The sequence below is a fragment of the Struthio camelus genome, chromosome 1 (genome assembly GCF_040807025.1).
Source record: "Struthio camelus isolate bStrCam1 chromosome 1, bStrCam1.hap1, whole genome shotgun sequence".
NCBI lineage: Eukaryota > Metazoa > Chordata > Aves > Struthioniformes > Struthionidae > Struthio > Struthio camelus.
The window spans coordinates 46,842,572-46,864,327 of NC_090942.1; the positions used below are offsets into that span (position 1 = coordinate 46,842,572).

General features: G+C 36.6%; 1 protein-coding gene across 1 annotated transcript in view; it reads left to right on the plus strand.

Annotated features, from left to right (window-relative positions):
- Positions 1 to 21,756, plus strand: part of TMTC2 (transmembrane O-mannosyltransferase targeting cadherins 2) — a 256,213-nt gene that overhangs the window by 197,889 nt on the left and 36,568 nt on the right. The window contains exon 9 of the mRNA XM_068936498.1: positions 11,664 to 11,745. Coding sequence (XP_068792599.1) covers positions 11,664 to 11,745 — 82 coding nt within the window. The remainder of the gene's footprint in view (positions 1 to 11,663; positions 11,746 to 21,756) is intronic.

Sequence of the window (21,756 nt, forward strand, 5' to 3'; positions counted from 1 at the left end):
CATTAACAGCAGCCTAAGCTGAAAAGACAGTGCTGATGTCCTTCCCATAGTGATGCAGGATTTCATAAACACGTAAGCAAGAAGATGACAGTGTAATTAGAGCTGGAGGCATATTTTTCAGCTGGATATTTTGTTCATGAGAAAAAGTGTTTATTTGTCTTTATTGAAATTTGGGACTTAATTCGTCTAATTCTTTCAGCTACAAAGTCTGAAAAGACATTCAACAAAAAATTGGATGAAGAAGAGATTTGGCAGTAGAGTATGAATTTTTGTCCCCATGTTGGAGATTTACCCTTAATCAGTTTTGCAGCCTACCATCTGCTCAGTTATTCACATGAAATGAATTTTGACGAGTTTCTAGTACACTGGACTGTACTTGTGTAAGTTCCCATAGTATGTATGTGATTGCCGTAACTGACATACGTATTAGAAGTCTACATAGACTCCCTTGGGATTCAGTACAGTTAGAGCTACTCCCTTTGGCATAGTTGTTTAAGCACCTAACATGAGCTACCTCTGCAATTTCTTCTTCTATTAAATTTTACTACCTAGACTCACTGTCATATTCACAGCCTGCGTATTTAGGACAGAGAAAAGCCTACTGTAGTTAATTTTCTGATGTAAGGGCAGAGGTGTTTTGGAAGCATGTTTCCTCTCATCTGTTGTTGTTTTTTGTTTTTTTTTGAATCAAAATTCTGACTACTTCTTCCTTTTTTTGAATGCTCAATGCTGACACAAAACTATTGATAATGTTTCTCTATGTCTTTTTATCACACCTCTTTCCTGGAAAAGTGGAGGGCGAAAACAGGTCCTCATGTAGATAGAAAAATCTTCTCTATCAGTGAAATTGGCAGGTGAGGGGAGGAGGCAGGTTTCAGACCAGCTCCTAAGTTCCAGCCAAAGGCAATTGCACTACATAAAACCCCAGCAGTAAAATCAAACCTGTAAAATTCTCAAATTCAGTAATGTTTTACTTCCTGACTTAAACTGCAATGGAGTGGCTTAATTTTAACCCCAACTTTTCTGCCTCCTGAAGCCTGTTGCCAGTATTAACACCTACTAAGAGCAGCATGACATGATTCATTTATTCCCTTAGTGCCAGTCTGGGTGGCTGGACCAGCTTCTTGTACCTGCTGTTTTCTTCCCTGTCCTATAAGCAACTGGGAGGGCAACGTATGCCCAGTGTATTGAGATTCACAAAACTGTTTGCTGATGCAGCAGGCTTTAATTTCCCAAGTTTCAGCAAAAGCTTTCTGCAGTTTCATACCCATGGACATACAAACAAACGAGCATTCTAGAGTGTGAGCCATCGCTTTTGTTCATGTTGCATGGCCGCGATTCATCAAACACAAACTAGGAACTGCACATATGAAAACCATATTTTCTAAATTCACAATGACCTATGCCTGCCTTTTTTTTTTTCTCCCCCTTCTCTTCACTAATGGGTTCTACAGCACAGTTTAAGATAAAGGCCTTGTACACTAGATGAATTTATTATCTTAGCAATGAAGAAGAGATATTTTTTTATTGCCAACTTGAACAATAACTTGCATGAGCAATCTGGTCTAACGCCAGTGTTGGCCCTGCCTTGCGCGGGAGATTGGACAGGGTGATATCTTGAGATCTCTTCCAACATGAGTTGTTCTATGATTTTATATATCTGCCTTTCTTTCTATGCTGAAGTCAGTTCCAATGTATTAAAACGCGCTGTTATGAATCAAAGTCCTGGGACTCACATGTATTTCATATTAAAACCTGTTATTCTCTCTAGCTGAAAAGAGATTTTTAAGCTGAATTAGCTGCTGCTTGAATGTGTTACCTTTTATGAGATCATGAGCTGCATCATTTTTACAGCAGTGAAAAAGGTAATTCACAATTCATCCAGGGTGGTAAACTTAAAATGATTGTAATCATGCTGTAAGTGGTAGATATTAATTCATGTCATCATCTGAGGCTGATTTTTGCCAGCTTCTGATTTGCATGTAGCTAATGTCACTACTGTTCCGAAGGGCAATTTACATTTTCATCTTGCCTTTTTTTGAGATGAAATCAGCCACAGAAAGCAGAAGTCTAATCTATGCTATTAAATTTTCCTTGTGCTAATTCTTTTGGTTTTGTGCATGCTCAGTATAAGCACATACAATTTGTAAATAATTTCATTCATGAACTTACATATATTCCAGCAAGTCTTTAAAAGACGACACAGCATTTTCTTCTTTCTGTGCCACATTCTCTTTCCTCCAAATGAACATTCTCAATGTCTTTGAGGATATTAATAAGCAGTTTGCTTACTTTTACAAAAGCTTTAATGAATGGTTCAAAATATCTATTCAAGAACAGGAGAATTCTTGAAGCAAGGATTTTCTTTTCTTTTTTGAGTTTAGGAGTATGGGAAAGTTGACAATATAGAGCAATATGAGACAAATCTCTGACTGGCCATTAGACAAACCTGAAGAAAAATATTTTCTCCGAAATGTAACCAAATTTTGCGTGCGTGTATCCAGAACTCTGGAATGATACAAAATCAAAGAAACCCGATGAAAGCAAAAAGTAAAAAGTGTAATAGAAATCCAAATAAAACAAGCTTCCCATCTCCAAAAGCCTTGTTTTGATGACAAACTCCTGTCTTGCAACAATAATTTTAAAATATTAAGCATTTCATTTCTTTCAAAGTTATTCTCAGTAAAGTTTACTTTCTGAATAGCTATAGAAGTACATTCATAAAACTCAGAATATGCTGTCCAGCTTGTAATAACTGTAATTTACATTTCACTATAAACTGTGTAGATACAAAACAAACAAAAAGAAAACAAACAAACCAAAACCAGCTGTTAAATTGTCATTGATTCTTGAAATAAATTAAGTGATATAGTTGTAATTTGTTTGCAATAAAAATTTTGGAGTCAAAAATTCTTATTTGTAGTTAAAGAATGTTTTTTAATGCAAATAACTTGTTTCAAGTCTTGTTAGCACTTCTGGGATAAAGGAAATGCCAGATGGACTTGAGCATGTTCCTGTATATGCAGATAAGCTGAAGAGCTCCAAACGAATGGGGCTAATGAATTTACAGTCGTCTTATCTGATATTAATAGTCACATAACCCATATATTGGATAATATTATATGTTCACAACTAAAAATTACAGCTCCGTGGGCTTCAATTTTCCAGAAAATATATTAAAACAGCAAAATTTACTGGTTAAAAGGTATGATTAGCAGCACAGTGAGTAGAATAATTGGAAAGCAGCCAATTGTCTGGGGGTTTAAGTTTCTGCCGTTCTTTTATTTATTTATTTTCAGAAACAAAGTGTAGCTGTTTAGCACTGCAGTGCTTTAGCATTATGTATTTCCAAGTTCTTATATCTCTCACTTGTTAAGCTGCATAAATTACTTGAGAAATTTATTTGTGATTGTGATGTGTTAGTTGACGCAGCCAGTCTACTGGTAGCACGTGGGTTTTCAGTCATAGTACCTGAGCCTTATCCTTACTTAGGTAATTTATTTCTATATCACCAAGAAAAGCGTATTTTTTGTAAAAGGCTTTAGAATTGCAAGGCTCCCAGTTTTAAGATACGAATGAGTCTGTCAAAAATGACAGTGCCAGGTGAGACCGTGAGCATGTGCTATAATTCATTTTCCATTATAAAAATAGACCTTCTAGGACAAAAAGGGTTAGCTATAATGCTAAGAAAATATCATGCATAAGTAAAGCTTTTTCTTTTTCCTTTAGTCTGTTGTCAGAGAGATCACTGGTAAACCCTCCCTTCTAATGGCCCCTGCCGTCCGACAGTGGATGATTGTTGTAATAGCCCTCTGGTTCAAGAAGCTTTATTTGCATTATAGATAAATCTGAACTGAAGATTTGCTCTCTCTGTTACGAGTGGACTTCATTCCACATCCTGCCCCTCACATAGTCGATAGTAACGCCTAAGATCCCTAATGTAGTTAGGGACACCTTACTGTTTTAAAAATTAGCAGGTTGCATCTAGGAATTACAAGCTTTGATATATTTCTTTGGAAAAAATTACTCAATAATTTCTTGTATTTTACATGGCTCCACACGGTGCTATTAATCTGCTATTTTTACAGGCTTGGAAAATCACCCAAAGTGCTGTAAGAAAAATTTACTTTGCCTTATAAAATTTCTATACTACAGCTCCAAACATATTAAATTCAGTCATAATCACAGTAGAAGATTCCCTAAAATCTAAAATATTTTACCCTAAAACATTTTCCTCCAAAGGGAGGGAGGAGGACACAGACATGATACAGGCTGTTAGATTAAAATAAAAGGAACAAGATTGTGATGTTTGAGTATCAACACTGAAGCTAAATACATTTTCTCAGCTTCAGTATATTTGCTTCTCTGTGGGTGGCCAGATTTTTGCCTGCAGTTGTTTGTTGCTTATGTTTCTGACAAGCTCAAGGCCAGGAAGGTATGCTGCCAATGTCGCTTAGTTGTTACGTTACTCAGAGTGCCACTGTGAAATTCCCTACGATATTTAGTTATTGGTGCAGTCCTTGAAAAGTCATCCCAAAATAAATAATGAATAAATAAAAAGATGGAAATAAATAGAAGCCAGTGAGAACAGAAAGAAAGGGGACAGCAGAGGAAAAGAGGAACATAGTGCAATAATGAATAGAGTAATTTAACATTTACTGTTTCTGTAACTATTTGCTTAATATGTTCTAGCACAGAAAGGAAATCTGCACTTCTGTTGGACAGCTCTGTCATAATTTGGTTTCACTGTTGTAGCTTGACTGCTACTCTTTTCTATCTCACTAAATTTACACAATGTTTTTGGAAAACAGGGGCAAGGAAGAACAGTTATAATACAGAACAGGCATGACCGATCTTAAGACTTAGCAATTGAAATGCTATATGTTACAGTTAGGTAGGATTTTCTACAGTAGTTTATCCCTTCTTTTTAGTAATCAATTCTTTTTCAACAGCAAGATATGTATTTTTAGTAATACTTCTTTTGGGAATGATAAATAAAAGCTTACATATATAGAAATCTTTAATCTATGGAAATACATTTTTGGGATGGGTCAGTTTAACGAGAGGAGCAAAGCTGTTAGATATTTCATTTTGTGAGGCTAAATTCCTAGGCTGTTAATACTGTGTCTTTCTAGGAAGAATTTTTAAATGAAAATAGGATATTTGAGTTAAGCTCCCATCATAACAAAGTATAAATTATATTGAATCCTTGTGTAGATTCTCCATAAGAAATTCAGGTAAGCCAAGCAATGAGCACTGTTACTTTTCAGATATTTTCTGCTGTCTATTCAGTTTATCATCTTCCTTGTTTGACACAGATATTATAGTTTTTCTTGTCATTTTAAATCCCTTGAAGGATAAAACTGATCCAAGCACAGAGTTTGGATCTAGCTCTGAAATTTGCAAAGTGTCAAAGCTTTTTTTTGTTTGTTTTTTGTTTCCAGTTTACAAGCAATTTTTTGGAGAGTGGGGTGCCCCTTCAATCTGGAAATTCGTGTTTATTGATTTAAGAACCATAAGCCCTTTTGTGTTTTAGATTTGGTTATCTGGTGCATTAACACCTCCAGGCTGAATATCAAGATTTCTAAACTACAGAAATTTCAATAACTGACATGTATTGCGGTTGTATTTCTTTTGAGGTTGGCCACATGCCATAAGTATTGCATCCATAGATATGCTTTTCAGTTCCCTTCGGCTATATTTTTGGCTGCATGCCAAATGTAACAATTAATTGTAATGTGGAATATTTTCATTTAAATATAACATAGATATTTAACTAGTTGGTAAATGACACTGGAGCAGCTCTTTAAAGGTATTTATGCATGTAATCCCTAAGCAACCTCCTTTAGAAATCTTATCTTCTGTATCTTGTTTCTAACTTCCTGTAGACAAAATAAGGGGGGGCCCTAAATTTCTTGCTTTAATCAGTATAAATTTAAAGCTTGGTATAGAAAACACCAGTGACACACAAAGGATTAACTGTTTTCATGAAAGAGGGTTATCCCTTTGTTTTGTTACATGGCTGACTATAGCCCCCAGTCACCTGTTACTACTCTGCATGTAGTGACTTTGGCTGTAATCGTAGAAAAATGCATGATATAAGCCAAATTTAGTTCAGAAGAAATTGATAGGACTTAGTGAAAACAGCGTATGGAGATAGTGAATTTATATTCTGCTGACTGACTGGTGAAATATGAGTAGATACTAATACACTATGTTATCAGAAAATATAAAATGTGACTTAAGACTGAATGGAAAAGAAAGTGCCTAACATGGAAATTTACTTAACATTTCACTATGTGTTCTTGATATAAAATAATCTAAAGCATAATGACCAAGGTGACTATTTCAATATGTTTCTAGGCAGTAAATAAATCACAAGGTGTGCAATAAAATCTGTTCTTTAAAAGTTTAGCTAAGACTGTACACAGTTTTGGAGAGTGTTAACAGTAATGTAATCTGATGTAAATTCCTCTTATACATCATGGTTTCCAAAAAAGAAAGACGAGATATATATATGCATGTATATAAAACAAAACTATCTTCAAGAAAAAAAAGTATTTCTTTTCTATCTCAATTTGAATGCTTTAATAAAACAAGAATGCTTTTTTTGATATGATACCCATAAAACAAGAAAATGGATGTCAAATAGGCCTAATATATTATTATTGAATCAGATACATACTGCTTTACTTGAAGAAAACGTCACCTTGATAGGCTCTGAATCATGCCCTAAGCCAGTAAAGTTATGAGCTGTGTTTCAGATTCCTAAATCTATATAAAAGCAGTGGAGTCACGTTCAAAAACGCATGAGCTCCAGCAGATTCCCGCTGAAGTCAATGGGAAGTGCTTAAATCTCAGCTCTCTGGTTATCAAGCCATTAATTATCCCCATAGACACGAACTCTGGAACCCAGCTTAGGTTATTACTTACTAAAATAAACTCTAGCTCATAGAAAAATTCTACTGACATCAGTAGAAACTTGATAAGGCTAGTAGATGGCTTTTGAGTCAAAAAAAAATCCACCTGTGGCTGAAAGACAACTATGGTGATGTATTTAGGCGGAAGGGAACTACTTAAGGTGCAAATAGGTGAGAGAACTAAAAGAATAAATAGTATTTTATTGATCCTGGCAGGGATTATTTCTAAAATTAATTTATTAGATTACAAGATCAGTATGCACAGATTCACCCTGAGTGTTTTAAAGTCCTTTCTTCACTTAAGTATTAATTTTAGAGGAGAGACATAGAGCTGGTATATGTCAGTGAGCTTGTTATAAAATACAGTTGTTCAGTTGCCTTAGTTTTAGCCCAGCTAACTAAAAAGTTTTGAAGACTGTATCACTCTCCTGGAGAGTGGAGTCTCTGCTTTAATGATTAAACCCTTGCACAGATTCAAGCACGATGCATATTTATGAAATACAAAACTGGGAGAAACCTATTTTGTTGAACTATCTTACTGGTAGCCACTGTGTCATCTTAGTCTGCACAAGAGAGTTATTCAGAGCTGCTCAGCTGTATTAATCTTTTCCAATTTTATTAGCATCTTAGGGTCTTGGGCCTCCGGCAGCCTGAACTATACCAGCTGCCTCAACATAAATTTGGCACAGTCTGCTAGCAGAATGAGGAAGAAAATTAGGATGGGTAGAAAAAAACAGTAGTTTTGTCCTTAGTTTTTTTAATATTTTAAGGACAAATGCAAGATATTTTACTAATACGGCAACTGCCCCTAGCTAGCTCTCTTTCGTCGTGGTAATCATAAGTCTTTTGTAGGAAAACCTAGTGAATCAATATATTTGACCATAGCAGCAAAGTCAGACCCGCTGTCTGGTCTCTCAAGAAGAAAAAAAAAAAAAAGGGAAAAAAACCCCCCAAACCTTTCAGTCAACATCAGCAAAGCACTGATGTCTTAAAAATTCAGCCCCTTAATTCATTTTTTAATGTTTAAGAACTATTCAGCTTCCAAAACTGCAAGCAACTAGCCACTACAATTTGAAGTCTGCATGATCTATGGAGAGCAGGATCTTTCTGAAAGCCAGCACAGCTGATGTGCTAGCTTATAAGAGCCGTATTTTACTTACGTATACTTTATTGACATTTAAATTTGCTGGTGTTGCTGGAGGGTAGTGAGCAATTCATCTTTTATTTAGGCACAGAAAAAAAAAAAAAAGTAGTATTCCTTATTCTGTGAAAGTTGCTGAAAATTTGTTTGCTTTTTAGGCTTTTGAGTAAGATCCAGGTCCAGTAAGGAAAATATTAGCACAATCTCCCAAATTATAAAGTGTCTTCATGAAGCATCTTCTCCCCATCAATGAGATTGCCATTCGTTGTTTTATGCTGGTGTATCTTCGATGTCTGCACAGAAATGCCATACATGGCTGGTGCTTCATGTGGAGTTGGATTGAGTATCTCCATTAGGGCTTGAGCTAGGACCACCTACTAATTTCCCCAGAGCAAACTAGCAGCTGTCAAGTAGCACCTTTTCATTAGGTGCTGACCGGGCCTGGATGTGAACTAGTGACCAATAGGTGAAAAGTATTTTTTTTTCTTTATCCCATTATTAATCCTCAAAGCCATCAAGTCCTTCCTTTAAAATTTTATGAATAGCTTTTTATCCTTGAAATAATTCATGCACTAGCATGCACTTGTAAACCTATATTTTTTTCTTTGTAAAGTTGCCAAAGTATGCGGTTGTGTATGTGCAACTGCAAACCCTCCTGCTAGAAGTTGGGAGCTTTCCAGCGGCTCTCAATGCCTGCATTTGTATGGGTCAATGCACATAACAGTAAATGTGCACATAAAATGCCATCCTTTCCCAAGTCACTATTTTTCAGCTGTTTAAATAATTACTGTGGATTTTCTTGAAAATCTAGAATTTAACACTGAACCCATACGATGGGAAAGGATAGAGACTGGGGTTGCCATCTTAATCTAACTATACACTGTATATATTCTGTTAAGGTGTACGTTGGATAGCTGGAAAAAGTTACTGCCTTAATACAGACATAAATCTGATAAATGCTGAAGTTTAGTGATGCTAAAATTTAATGGTGGAATAGCCTGATTCTGTCAAATGATTGGATTTTATATCACCTGACACACAAATAAAGCTTATTAAATCTGTGCTGAGGTATTGACATTTTAACAGCAGGCAGATGGCACCAAAGCGGACATTGTAGATAGCATCATGCAAGCTTCCTCAGGGCGCCATTCCGCGGGACAGTGCTTTCATTCATTTTTTGACAAATGTGGGTATATTAAAACGACGGCCAGCATTAACAAATAGGTCTGTGCTGATCATTTGTAGTCAGATCATTTTATGCCTTGGGTGGTACAGTGTAAGATTTTTTTTTTTCTCCCTCTTTTTCTGTTAAGGAGTATTTGGGTCTGTTAACAGCCCAGTCATTCTTTTGATGCTATATATACTGGCACCTGTCATCATTATGTGCTCCAAGTCTCCTGACTGGCCTCAGCTTGGGTGCAGGATGCCATTTGGAAAGTGCCAAAAAGAATAGAGCAGTCATGTATTTTTGGTAATCCCAAAAAATGAAAATGAATTTGACAAATTTCATTTGACAAATGTCTGTGGCCTTATGGTCATATTTCTGTAGGCAGAAGCTGCATATTTGGTGACCATATCCAGAGAACTGTCCTTTTACATTCTAGAAATAGATGCAGAGACAGAGTGCGACCAGCTAAGACTAATGACGTTAGTCCGTTAAAAAAACAATGATGCAAAATCTGTAAAAGTTACTTCTATCAGTATTAGTGATACATATGGTTGGTGCCTGTCATTTTGGAGCCTCTAGGCTGGACTTGCATATGTCGTGATACCTTTTGCCAGACTAAGAATGCTAACCTTGAGGTAAATGTGCAAAGTTTAGTTAAAATTAAAAAAATAAGTTTTTTGTTAAATGCCAACACCTCCCCCTCCCCCCAGAAAGATTTTCTGTGTAAAATTCTGAACAATTTTAATATGAATAATTATGTTACACTGACGGGAATTTAGCCTATGTTTGCAATTGGAGATTATTTTCTTCTTCACTTCTTGTTCTGAACTGTAGTTGTATAACTGTGCATATGTGTATATGTGTGTTTGTGTGTGTGTGTGTGTGTGTGTGCTTATATATGTATGTGTGTGTGTACATATATATATATATATATATATAAAAAAGAGTATGCTATCTTATATTGCAACATTGCACTGCCTCACTATCACTATTGCACCATTTGGTTTACAGAAGCCTCGTGCTTTGTGAATATGGTGAGTTTATGGGTTTACCAAAGAAATTTTATTAAATGATAAACTCTGACCTCCCATGAATGTTCATTTTGTGAAACTAGGTCAGTGTAAATGATAAGGCTGCTGATATCTTTACCAGGATGCTCTCTCGGAAATTTGCCCGCTCTCTTGGTTTTGATAAAACCTGATCTTGATAAAACTTCTTAGCGCACTGCAGAACTTTTCTCTCTCTCTGTTTTATTGTCTTTAAGGCAGTTCCCTTGAGGGGAATACTGAGAATCCAGAGCAGCTGTAATCAGGAACAGACCTTTTTATTATTCTTGTGTTAACTTGTGGGATGGTGCAGGACGTATGCAATGTTCAGCTATCTATTTCTAGACCACATAACTCGAGAAACCCTGTGTGCATATATCTGTGAAATAGCAATCAAGGCAAGCCTGAGAGGCACAGACCACAGTGCCTTTCTTCCGCAGCGGTTAAGCTTAACTGTTCTTTATTCTGGGGGCCCTCTACCTTATAATACAAACCGCAGCAACTAATTTCCTGGGGTTAGGGATAAACTGATCACAGGTACGTTATTGAATAGCTGATGCTGACTGATGTTTGAGTATCAGACTAGGCTAATCCAATATTGCTGTTTTCCTCATTAAAAGAATAATCGTCAGTAATGGATCTGCTCTGGCACTTTGTGCCTGATAGTGCAACTTTAGTGGCTTGATGGTTTCAGTGACAGGAGAATCTGTGGTTTAGGATATGCCTGCTCTTTTTGCCGTCTGCTCTTTTGTCTGATTTTTACTGACCATTTTGTCATAGCATTGATCATTGTCTTAAAAATTACCTTTTCTATTTCTGTTGTGCTTTATGCTTGACAGAGCTCTGACTTTGGATGAAATCTTGCTTCCTGCATTAAAATCAGAAATATTTTCTGTTTGTGTTCCTTTGTTTTTAGTGACTTTACTGTCAGCTACGTATATAGTGCTATTTGGTCAAAATAACGCATGCTTTTCTCATTCCCCACTCTTTTTGTTAATGAGGATAACTGAGCCTGGCTCCCCTCCCTTCCTGTTTTAGCCTGAGTCTGTATAGTGCTTGTCCTGATGCCTGTCCAGAAAAGTAGTATGTAGCTCCATGTTCACCCAAATTCCTTTACAGTATTTGTTGCAGTGGATTTCTACCACTTCCTTAGTTTGTGAACATTGACAGTGTTGGATACATTTTTTTCCTCAGTCTGGAGATCTGCAGCTGAAGTAGCTGACCGCAAAACTTACTGTAGCACTTTAAACATTCATATTTACTTAGGCTAAGTCTAGTGATAATAGCAATTGTTTTTCTCTAGTGCCTGGAATTTTGAAATCGTAACTGCACGTGATGGCTCCATGGTGACACACTGTTAAAATGTTTTTTTAACTTTTTTTTTTAAGGGACGGAAGAACGAGGCAGAGAAGTACTTCATGAAGGCTATTCAGCTGGACCCTACCAAAGGAAACTGCTACATGCATTATGGTAAGGTTCAGAGAGATAGATAGGGTTTCCACACATAGTCCAGGCTCGCTGTTAATCGCCCTGAGTGATTAAGGATTTGAAAAGCGCTACTTCCCTTCTCTAAAGGGAAAGAAACTAATCTACCATGTATAACTTCATCTCCACTTCAATTTGTTAATCACTGCAAAGGGAGAGGAAGATTTTCATATTTTGCATAGCTTTCCTCCTGTGAGGGGAATGTCAGAATTGCTGCCTCTCTGGGAAAGGAGGAAGGTGACTATTGCCATGTGTCAAAACTTCATAGCCTAGAATTATTATTAGCAGTGTTGGCCTAGCTTTGCTTGCTGCCGGTGGGTGGGCAGCTAAAGGTTATACTTCAGAGTGCGTTAGCTCTGTACATGCATGGGTCTGCTTTTTGTTGAATACTTACGGGCCTTACATCTACCTCCTTTTCCAGCATCTTCATAGTTTGAAATAGATAAGTATTTTAATAAGTTGGCTATACCTCTGTCATACTAAGCCACTAATGTGCTTAAAGCGCACAGTTAATTTGAAGGTATCTTTATAACTTTGGATTGCTTTTGCTAGATGTGCAGAAAATGTCTCCAGATGTAATTAGTCTCAAGGAACCAAAAATATTTAACTTTATGGACTAATTCTTACTGTATTTTAAAGCTGATAATAGACAAATCTAAAAATGCAAGCTACGTAGTCCCAATTGAAAAACATAGAAAGAAGGAATAAATTTCATCTTAGTTAAAGAGGAAGGTAGGGAACCGCAGGCACGCTATATATATCTTCATATATTGTTTTAATTTCCTCTTCTGGTTCCAGCTAGTAAATGTAAAATAAATGAAAATGAGCGGCCAAAAGGGAAAATGAATCTCACATAATAACTTTTTTTTACTTTGTGTGATTTCTTCCTCTGAGTTACTGGCCTGTTGTCTTTCTGTTTGGTTCTATGCAGTACAAAATCCTGTATGTTAGACTTCCAGAATTAATGCATGCATTGTTACTCAGAACATGCCATGGTATTTAAACAAATGTAGTTCAGTGTTGCATTTCTCCTACTTTGTATTATGGATTGTTGCAATTAGTGACCTTGTCTTCTATTTACAGCTGTACAGGTAAATTTGATAGATGTATTTGTGCACATAAGTGCCGTTATTTTAATTGGATTTAAGTACAGTTGATGGTATCTCAAGATAAGCAGTAAATGTTGCAGTAGCTTGTTTCTTGAAATCCTGCTCAAGGCCCCTTCCAGCCCTAGTTATTAGGAAATCTGTCTGAATGCCAATTCAAAAGCAGGTCTGAAAATTCCGTCTTGGCAATTGAATTTATGATTGTGTAGGTTTCATTACACATCTAGGCTTTTTTTCTTCCTTCTTCGCATTACTTCAAAAACTTTTTTGTTTCATTGTGTTTGTTTTTTTTTCCTGGATTATTCCTTCTGTGTCATTTTCAGGTGGAATAAACTAAAAGAAAGGTTATTGGGATCATCGTTCATCCATGATGTATTGGCTTCTTCATAACCAGACTACAATATGAAGATGGTGTATTGTTTCCTAATTAAGATTATTCCCTAAAAATGTTAGCAAGTTTTTTCTTTATTGTGTCATAGGTACAGAAAGTGATTTCCATGTCCTTGCGCAGAGGTCATTATTGCACCATATATGAGACTGCGCTCTGCAGAGGAATGAAGGTCAAAATTTGGTCAGTGTTTAGAATATAGTAATAAAATCTGATGCTGCAGGGTTATGGACACAGAAGATTCACTATCCCAAGCACTGGGTCTCTGTTATGAAACGCTTCATACACAGAGAGCTTTACTGAATGCAGGTGAAACTTTTGATTATACAAATTCTGATGAACTCACTGAATTCAGCAGTATTACTCCGTCTTTATGTCAGAGTAGCTATGAGGAGGATATGATTTGCTTATGCTTGGCTTATATGTAGTATATATGTAGTATAAGTGATCTCAAAACCTTGTCACTTCAGGCACAGAACTTCGTAAAATTTGAAATTAATTATTTTGACTTTTTTTTCCCTTCTTTCCTTCCTATTTCTTGTATTTATCTGGAATCTGTACAGTATGTGTGCAGGGACATTCAGATTATTAAACAGGAATCCCTAGTGAACACTTTTGGTAAGTTTTATCTCTACATCTCATGAACTTGTTTCAGCAGCTTATCACAGGTACGGTCCGTATCCTGTATGCCAGACATTAAACCACAGGGAAATATGTCTATATTTCTCATGTAAATCTCAAAGATTCATTTTTTTCTCAGTATGAAGATATTGGAACAGGGAATAAAATAGTTGGCGTCAGCCCTAAAAAAAAAAAAAAAAAAGAAAAAAAGAAAAAAAGAAAACCTCACAAAAAAACATACCTCACAGCAGAGCCAAATGGAAAGAGCGGTCAGCTGGGACACAACAGTGTGTTGACGGAGTAGCATGAATATATGGACTGGAGATATTATTCCAAGTGCACTTGCACGCTCACACTTGTAATTTCTGCCCTCAGGATGTTCTTTTTGACATCTAACCCTTTGAGCTTTTTTGGAGCTATCAGAAATAACTGTCCATGTATTGTATCTTTTAAGAGGCTTACACTTGTATTTTAATGTGCTTTAATTCAGCCAAAGCTATTCTTAGATGATGCAAGTTGGTGAAGGAGTCAGCTTATTTGGTCACATGGAAATTCAGAAAGTTGTGAGCAGCTTGATGATTGCTTCTTGGGATAACACCCCTGCACCACGTTTCTCTGATCTAACTAGTGTCTCGGTTAGTTTCGTGCAGATAATTACCTGGCTGTGGATTTGGGTTTAAAACAGTATTTCTCAAACTCATTATGCTCGGAGATGTCTGAAGGGAGCAGAACTAGTGGAAAGCTGAAGGGCTACAAATCCCTGCAGGCTGCAGACATGTTACCGCTTCGTTAGACATAGTGCAAAGTGGCTGTTGCTATAGTGACCCCGTGAGAGAGTTTCCAGAGAGGGAGGCAGTCGTCTTTCGGGCTGGAAATGCGAGCAGCTACTCACCTGTGCCCTTTCTTTGTCTACCTCTCTCTTTCTCTCTCTCTCTCCTCTCCCCCTCCCTCTTTCTCTCCCTCTTTCTCTCCCTCTTTTTCTCCCTCTTTCTCTCCCTCTTTCTCTCCCTCTTTCTCTCCCTCTTTCTCTCCCTCTTTCTCTCCCTCTTTCTCTCCCTCTTTCCTTCCTCCCATATGCCAGTTACGTGAATATCTGAACTTCGTGAGGAGCCATTACATTATGAATAATAGAGATGACTCAAGAAGGAGAAAAAATGGCAGAGGAAAGAGTGTGGTAGTAGGGTTCCTACATGAATGTATGTGTTTTTTTTTAATTTTCTGGCAATGAAACATTTAATTTTGGCAAAATATATGTTATTTTTAAAATCAAAATGGGGAGGAGATTATTTCACATAGTAGATCTGAACGTTCCTATAAAGTTTGACTTTTTAATTGGACATTTTTAATACACATTTTCTTTTTAAGAAGAAGCTTTAAGGTGAACAGTTTTGACTGAATGAAGTTGAGCTTAGTAAAAGCTTATTTATTTTTGAATCTCCATCATGGTTTTCACTGGGAATGTTTTCTTCAAACTATCTTACCCACTTCTACTCTGGATATGGGGCCTCATTCATCCCATCTTACTTTAAGCATTTAACTGAAGTATGTCATTTTGGATCCTACAGGGCTTAGGCGGCTTCTGTCATCAACAGAAAGTAATCAGTATCTGCAATGTGATACAGACCACATAATGTGAAATGGTCTTAGTTGCCTGTCTCCTTTGACCATAGAGGGGACTCCTAACTTGGGTACCTCGATTAGATGCTTATGTCAAGGTGGGATGAATCCAGGTGACAATCTGAGAAACCATAGAGAGGTAGCTATCAACTGATCAGCTCCAAAGGAATTTCTGTAAAAATATTGTGAGACAATCTTGGCATTTGATACAGAAATAAAAAGGGGAACTAGTTTTATAATCTTACATCATTTTCTCAGGCATGCAAAAGAATGGCTTTTTAAAGTAGGCTTTTAACACATGGTTTAGATTGAAAGAAAGGGTTCCCAAAGAGTCAGTAAGTCAAATTTTGTTAACAAATATGCCAAAGAGAACATAAGAATGTCCACTTAGGTCAGAACAATGCGGGTATGTCCCAGAGATTATTTAGTTTTGGAGATGCTGTTGACCACCCACAAAGGAAAGAGAGATCTCCCATTTTCATCTGTGCTGAGCCTAATTGAGGAGAAGTTAAAGAATCTATATAACGTTGTCAATGCGCAGAGATGAGATGAATTTCAAACCGTGCGTGTGTGCTTGAAAAGAAAGACATTCTTTGGTATCTTCTTATTGAGATGGCTGACATAAGTAAGATGCAATGAAGTTGATTTTGAAGTTGTTGGACGTTTTATGTGCTAGCGCTCACTTAAAAACAAAACAAAAAAACCCAAATCTCCCCTTCCCCACCCCTGCCAAATTAGACTGGAATTTCAGTAGTGGAAATGCCTTACTATCAAGGCTCTTCTATTTCCTTTATAATTGCCATTAAAAAAGAAGATGCTGAAGCAGGTTCATTTTACTTGGTTGCTAAAAATAGGTGCTGCTACCATGCCTTTTAAAGTACATTTATTAGCCACTTTCCAACAAAATGAAAACTGAAGGGGAAAAAAAAAAGAGAGAAAGAGGAGGTGAGCTTTCAAGATAAGTATATGTACAGAGATCCTCACGTCTGGAATGGCTTAATTGGATTGGGAAAGTCTAGAACTCCACAGGATGTTTAAATTAACTCTGTTTTATTAATCACTGTTGAGACCTCCTTTTAAAATAGTTCCCTTTGCATAATGCATTGTTTCTAATAACTCTGAATTGCTTAACAATTCTCTTTTTCATTATAAAAATTGATTATTCTCATTAGATTAATTATGCATTCACTTAATTAGGCAATTAACATTGATCATCTGCCTTGTTCAGTGTATTTCCAGTTACAGATTTAAAACAAAATGAAAAACACCCTGTCAGATTAGGTAAGATTGAAGAGTATTAGCTATACTTTTGTTGAACACAGAACAAATTAAAATGTTCCCTGGCATTCTCACTCTTCTTTTACCTTGACTTTTGAATTTGTGATAATTTAGGAGTTGTTTTTATAGATTTTTCTCCTATTACATGATTTCTTTTTATATCAGTCTATATGTTAGTTGGTTTTTTCTTTTTTCGCGTTCATCCTAAGTCTTTCTGGTCATTATTTCAATATAGAGCTTTGAGCTTATTATATTTGACACCTAAATTTACACCTTTATCTGTAAGCGCATTGTATCCATCCCTTCTCCAAAGATGACTGCTTCACTACTTCTAAGTCTCAGCCTGAAAATGGAATACAGCTGCTATAGTTTAAGCTTCAAAATAAATTTCATTGAAATATGTGATAGCAGTAGATAAAAAAAAATTCTAATCTTTAAGTCATACATTTGCATATGTTAGTGTGAGAATTTAAATATGTGCATTCAGTTTTCTTCTAATATGTGACATTTATAATTCTTTTGTGCAGTTACATTATTCAGAGTGCTGTAGCTGTGTCTGTCCATTTTCTGAAGAGCAGCTTAGGAAAACTTTTTTTTTCCTACCATACATTCAAGGAAAATTTCTTATAAAGAAAATAGAGTAATAGTGAAAAATAAAATTTCAAAGTGCTATTGGTAAGCAAGAGAAAAATCAACTGTGCCCTACTATGTCTTATTGATTTCTTCTAGAGTTTTATGCCAAGGAAAGAAATATTACCAAGTCCATAGGAAGGTCAGCTTTTATCTTTGTCAGTGAAATGCGTAAAACTGACTTCGCAATTCATAGTTCCAGTGAATTGTTCAGTTCTGACTGACAGGTTAGCTAAGTGCAATATATATTGAGTGATAAATAAAACAGAGTGCATAGATCTGCTCCACTGGGAACACCAGATGCTACATGGTGATTATGCACTGGGAAATTAAATTCCTTGATGAGCTGTGGTCAGAGCCAACCAGATGTAGTATGTCCATCATTAATTCACTTTGCCAACATTCCCAATATACACTCATGAACCTTTCAACAAAGAAGTGTTTTTTTTTTCTTAGGGATGAAGGCGGCTGGGGCAGGGGGGAATGTTCAATTTTAAATCTTTTTGCTATTCTAAAATTAGTCTAAATAGATCATGATTTAATAGGAAAACTATAAAACATGTTTACGATACTGAAATATCACATACACATACGTAGAACATATGCGTTCTTTGGAGGCAGGATCTCTCTGTCTTGAGCATACAGTGCTATCAAATTAAAATCCTGATTTTGGATTATGGCTTATACCTGCTCTTACAATATCAATAAGTATAATTCAAAGAAGACAGGATTCCTAAAAAATAAAGCAGGACGATAGACATAACTGACTAAGCATAAAGACCTTAGTAGGCTTCCAACCTGTCTGCTCCCAGAACTCTCTAATAACTTTGATTTAACAAAATCTTCAGCTTCTATTAAGATAGTATTTCTTGTCCGAGACTGAAACTGAACAGGAAGAATATACCAGAAGCTGAACTATTCAGAAGAATATACCAATTTTAAGACTAGTTTGCTGGTTCTTGGCAGCTATGAATAACTGTTTAATGAGCATAGAAAGACATGTGTGCATAAATTGTCAAGTCCATTTTGCTGCTCTGTAGGCTGTTGCTATCATACAACATTAAAATGAGATTACTACAAACCACTGTAATAAGTATTTATTCCAAACTCCCTTTAGAACCAATCACTTAACTGGAATGTGGTGGAGTATTTCCAAGCAAGCTAGGTCACTGACCCTAAACGCTGTGGAATTTCCATGTTTCTGGCTCTTCCCTTGAGTTTATCCTTAAATCTAATCATTCTGACGTCGTGAATATATGGTTGACTCTGCTTCCTCAGCACAATATACTAGGCTGCTTGAGAGATGTGGTATAGAAATTGTAGATTGGAGACAGAGCTAGAAATGTGGCTTTTTTTTTTTTTTTTTTTTTACTTTCATGTTGCCAAAATTTGGGGTTTCTGTAGAAACGGAAAAAGCCTGTGGCATGAACACCCCCAGAGACTGCTTTGTTAATGATCATGCATTTTGACCCATGAGCACCATCTCATTATGAGGATTTTTGCAGGGATAGCTTAGAAGGGCCTCAAAAGGTTGACTGAATAGTTCTTTCCATCCAAATGTTTCTTTTCCTAACCTTATATATCACTAGCTGTCTGGAGAATGGAGTAGGGTCCAGAATCTTGCTTAGTATTTATAAAACATCAGGTCCTCTGTATTATGTTTTCATCATCAATCTTATGTTTTACTGAGAGCTTCCAGTGGTCCAGATGTGGTCACAAGTTCAGTCATCAAGTCCCAAAGGCTTGTAATTTAATTTTTTCTCTGTTATCTCTGGTCATGCTCTGGATGTCATCCAATGGTATATTTAGCACAGTAACAGATAGCCTTTTCAAACAAAGAAAAGGCCTAGGGGAAAAGGCCTTTCCAGCCAGTGCAGATAGTGATGTTGCAGCACCCCTCACTTGGGTAGTCTTGCTAGAAGTTTTGATTTGCATGGAATAATCTTCTTGGTGGGAAACATTTGAGCAAGTAAGTACATCAGGATAGAATCCACAACAGCCCTTTCAGCAAGAAAGCTAGAGAACAGCTTAAACAAACAGGGAACGGGATATAAGGAGCAGTAAAACAAAATGGAACGCTGCTACCATCTAGGTCGTCTTGGCATAAGTTCCCTTTGGCTCTGACAGATCCTCCACATCCAGCAAGAAATTGTCTGAACAGGCCTTGAAAGCAGAATCTTTAAGCAAACACTCTTTTTTTTCTGGGAACTGGTCATTCACAGGCAATGAATCTGTTCTGAAGCTCTTAAAAGGAGACAGTTAAATTAGGTCACTTCTGTTGACTTGGCATCTTGCAACACTGATTCATCACCTGAAAAGCTTTGGATATAAACTCAGACAGGGCCTTTCCTCTCATTTCCGCTGCAGAAAGCTTGTTCAAACTCTCCGTTCAGAGAACATCTCTGGTAACATCTCCTCTTTTGCTCTTGGCTGTCACAGCGGAGCTGGCATTGATGGTGGCTTCAGTGGCAGTTCTGCTCCTGCCAGTCAGATGTGGTTCAGTTCTCAAGACATCTTTTAGCCTTCTTGTGTGCTTCAAAGACAGATGCAATGCATTTAGGCCATACAAAACTTGATCTCTATTTTGGTTTCTGCTGGAACTTGAAAATGCTTTGAATGTGCTAGCGAAGCTTATTATAAACAGATTTGACAGCTGAGTCTATGGTCTTGATATATCCACTTCTCATGTTAACGCAGTTGTTTAAGTTGATGTCGTGGAAGGAGAACGTTTTTTTTTGAAGAGGATAAAGGAGAAAATGCAGAGGACTAGGTTACAAATGTAGGTCTATTAAAAGACGCAAATGCTAACTATTCCCCATTGTGATGGGATTATAGTTTTTTTCCTTTTTATTCAGAACGCAATTCACTCAGATTTGCTTAGGTTAGTAAAGATATTATCCAAAAATGTAAATTTTTGAGGTTTGAATAAGAGCAGAGCCAATGGCATTCTGAGAACATTCAAAATTGTTCTTTTGAGAGCGGTTGTGGCAAGATGAACTATTTCAGCAACCTACTTTGTTCTGGTGCAAAGCACTGTTGAATTTTTGACATTGAGCAAAAGAAAAAGAACATTTTAATTTCAAAAAGATGATTGGTGCAAGTACATTTTTTTAAGTGAAATAAAAGCTCAAATAGTGTCTGTAGTAACTAGTTTGCCCATTTCAGATGAAGGCACAAATGCCCTTGCGCTCTGAACATGGAAAATTATTATATACAGGCATATCCCAACCAATTAATACGTTTCATATTGCAATAAAGCATCAGAACTACCAATTCAGATTTATGACTTTTAAACTTGTGTTGGCACAAGTCTTAACAAAAATGCATTACAAATGTTCTTGGTCATTTTAGAGTAATAATTATACAGCATAGAGAGGTGTATCCTTCCTTTTCTGTAGCTGAATATCTGTTAAAGAACTTTGACAAAAGACTAGAATCAGTTGTTTTTTTCAGCTCCTAGGAAATATAATTACTTTTTTAAATATAAACTATATATTCTCTTTTAGCTTATTCTTGAGAGACAAGTAGGCGACCTCAAAATTGTTTTGGTCAAATACAGACTCAAAAACATTATTTATAATTTACAAGAAAGAGCAGATTTGAACAGGCTCTAGACGTAGGATTCTTCAGCTTTTATGCTATTTTTGGTGCTTAGATATCTTGGATTTTAGGGAAAAATACCTGAGAGGGTAGTGAAGTATTGACTCAGTTCTGTGCTGTCAAAGGTCTTTAAGAGCTCTTGGCCACGCATTTATGCTCATCTCTGTGCTATCTAGCAACAGAGAGGGAAAATTCTATTAAAAAATAATGTAGTGCCAGGCAGCACACAGTGTGGTTGAAGGTCATATCTGAACCTGAACCGTGTATTTCCCACTCCCATTCTAGAACAGTAATAAGACATACACAGTCATTGAAGGAGGAAAACCTATGAGGATTCAGAGCTTTAGAAGCTTTTTTTTTTCCCCTTTACCCTTTTCCCCAAAAGTTGGTTCTTATTCAAATAAACAATCAGGCTAAATCATAATTTACGAAGCTGGCAAGAGTCAGAGTCATGACGTCTGCAGTAAGAAAGCTTTGAGTGTGATATGGGGCAGGGTCTGATAAATCATGCAGTTTGCCTCTCAAAGGAGAAAATCCTGAATGTAAATTTAGACCCACACAAGCGATTCCTGCATCCAGAGGCTTGTGGATCAAACCCTTCTGATCCTCCTTCAGCACCCTGCCAATATTCTGCCATGCTGGTTCTCTTCTCTGGGCAAAACACATCTTTATAGCCTTGACGGGAAAAGTTCAAAAGCTTGCTTTTTGATGAATGACATGTAGCATTTACCTGTAAACTGCCAATCCAGTTCATTC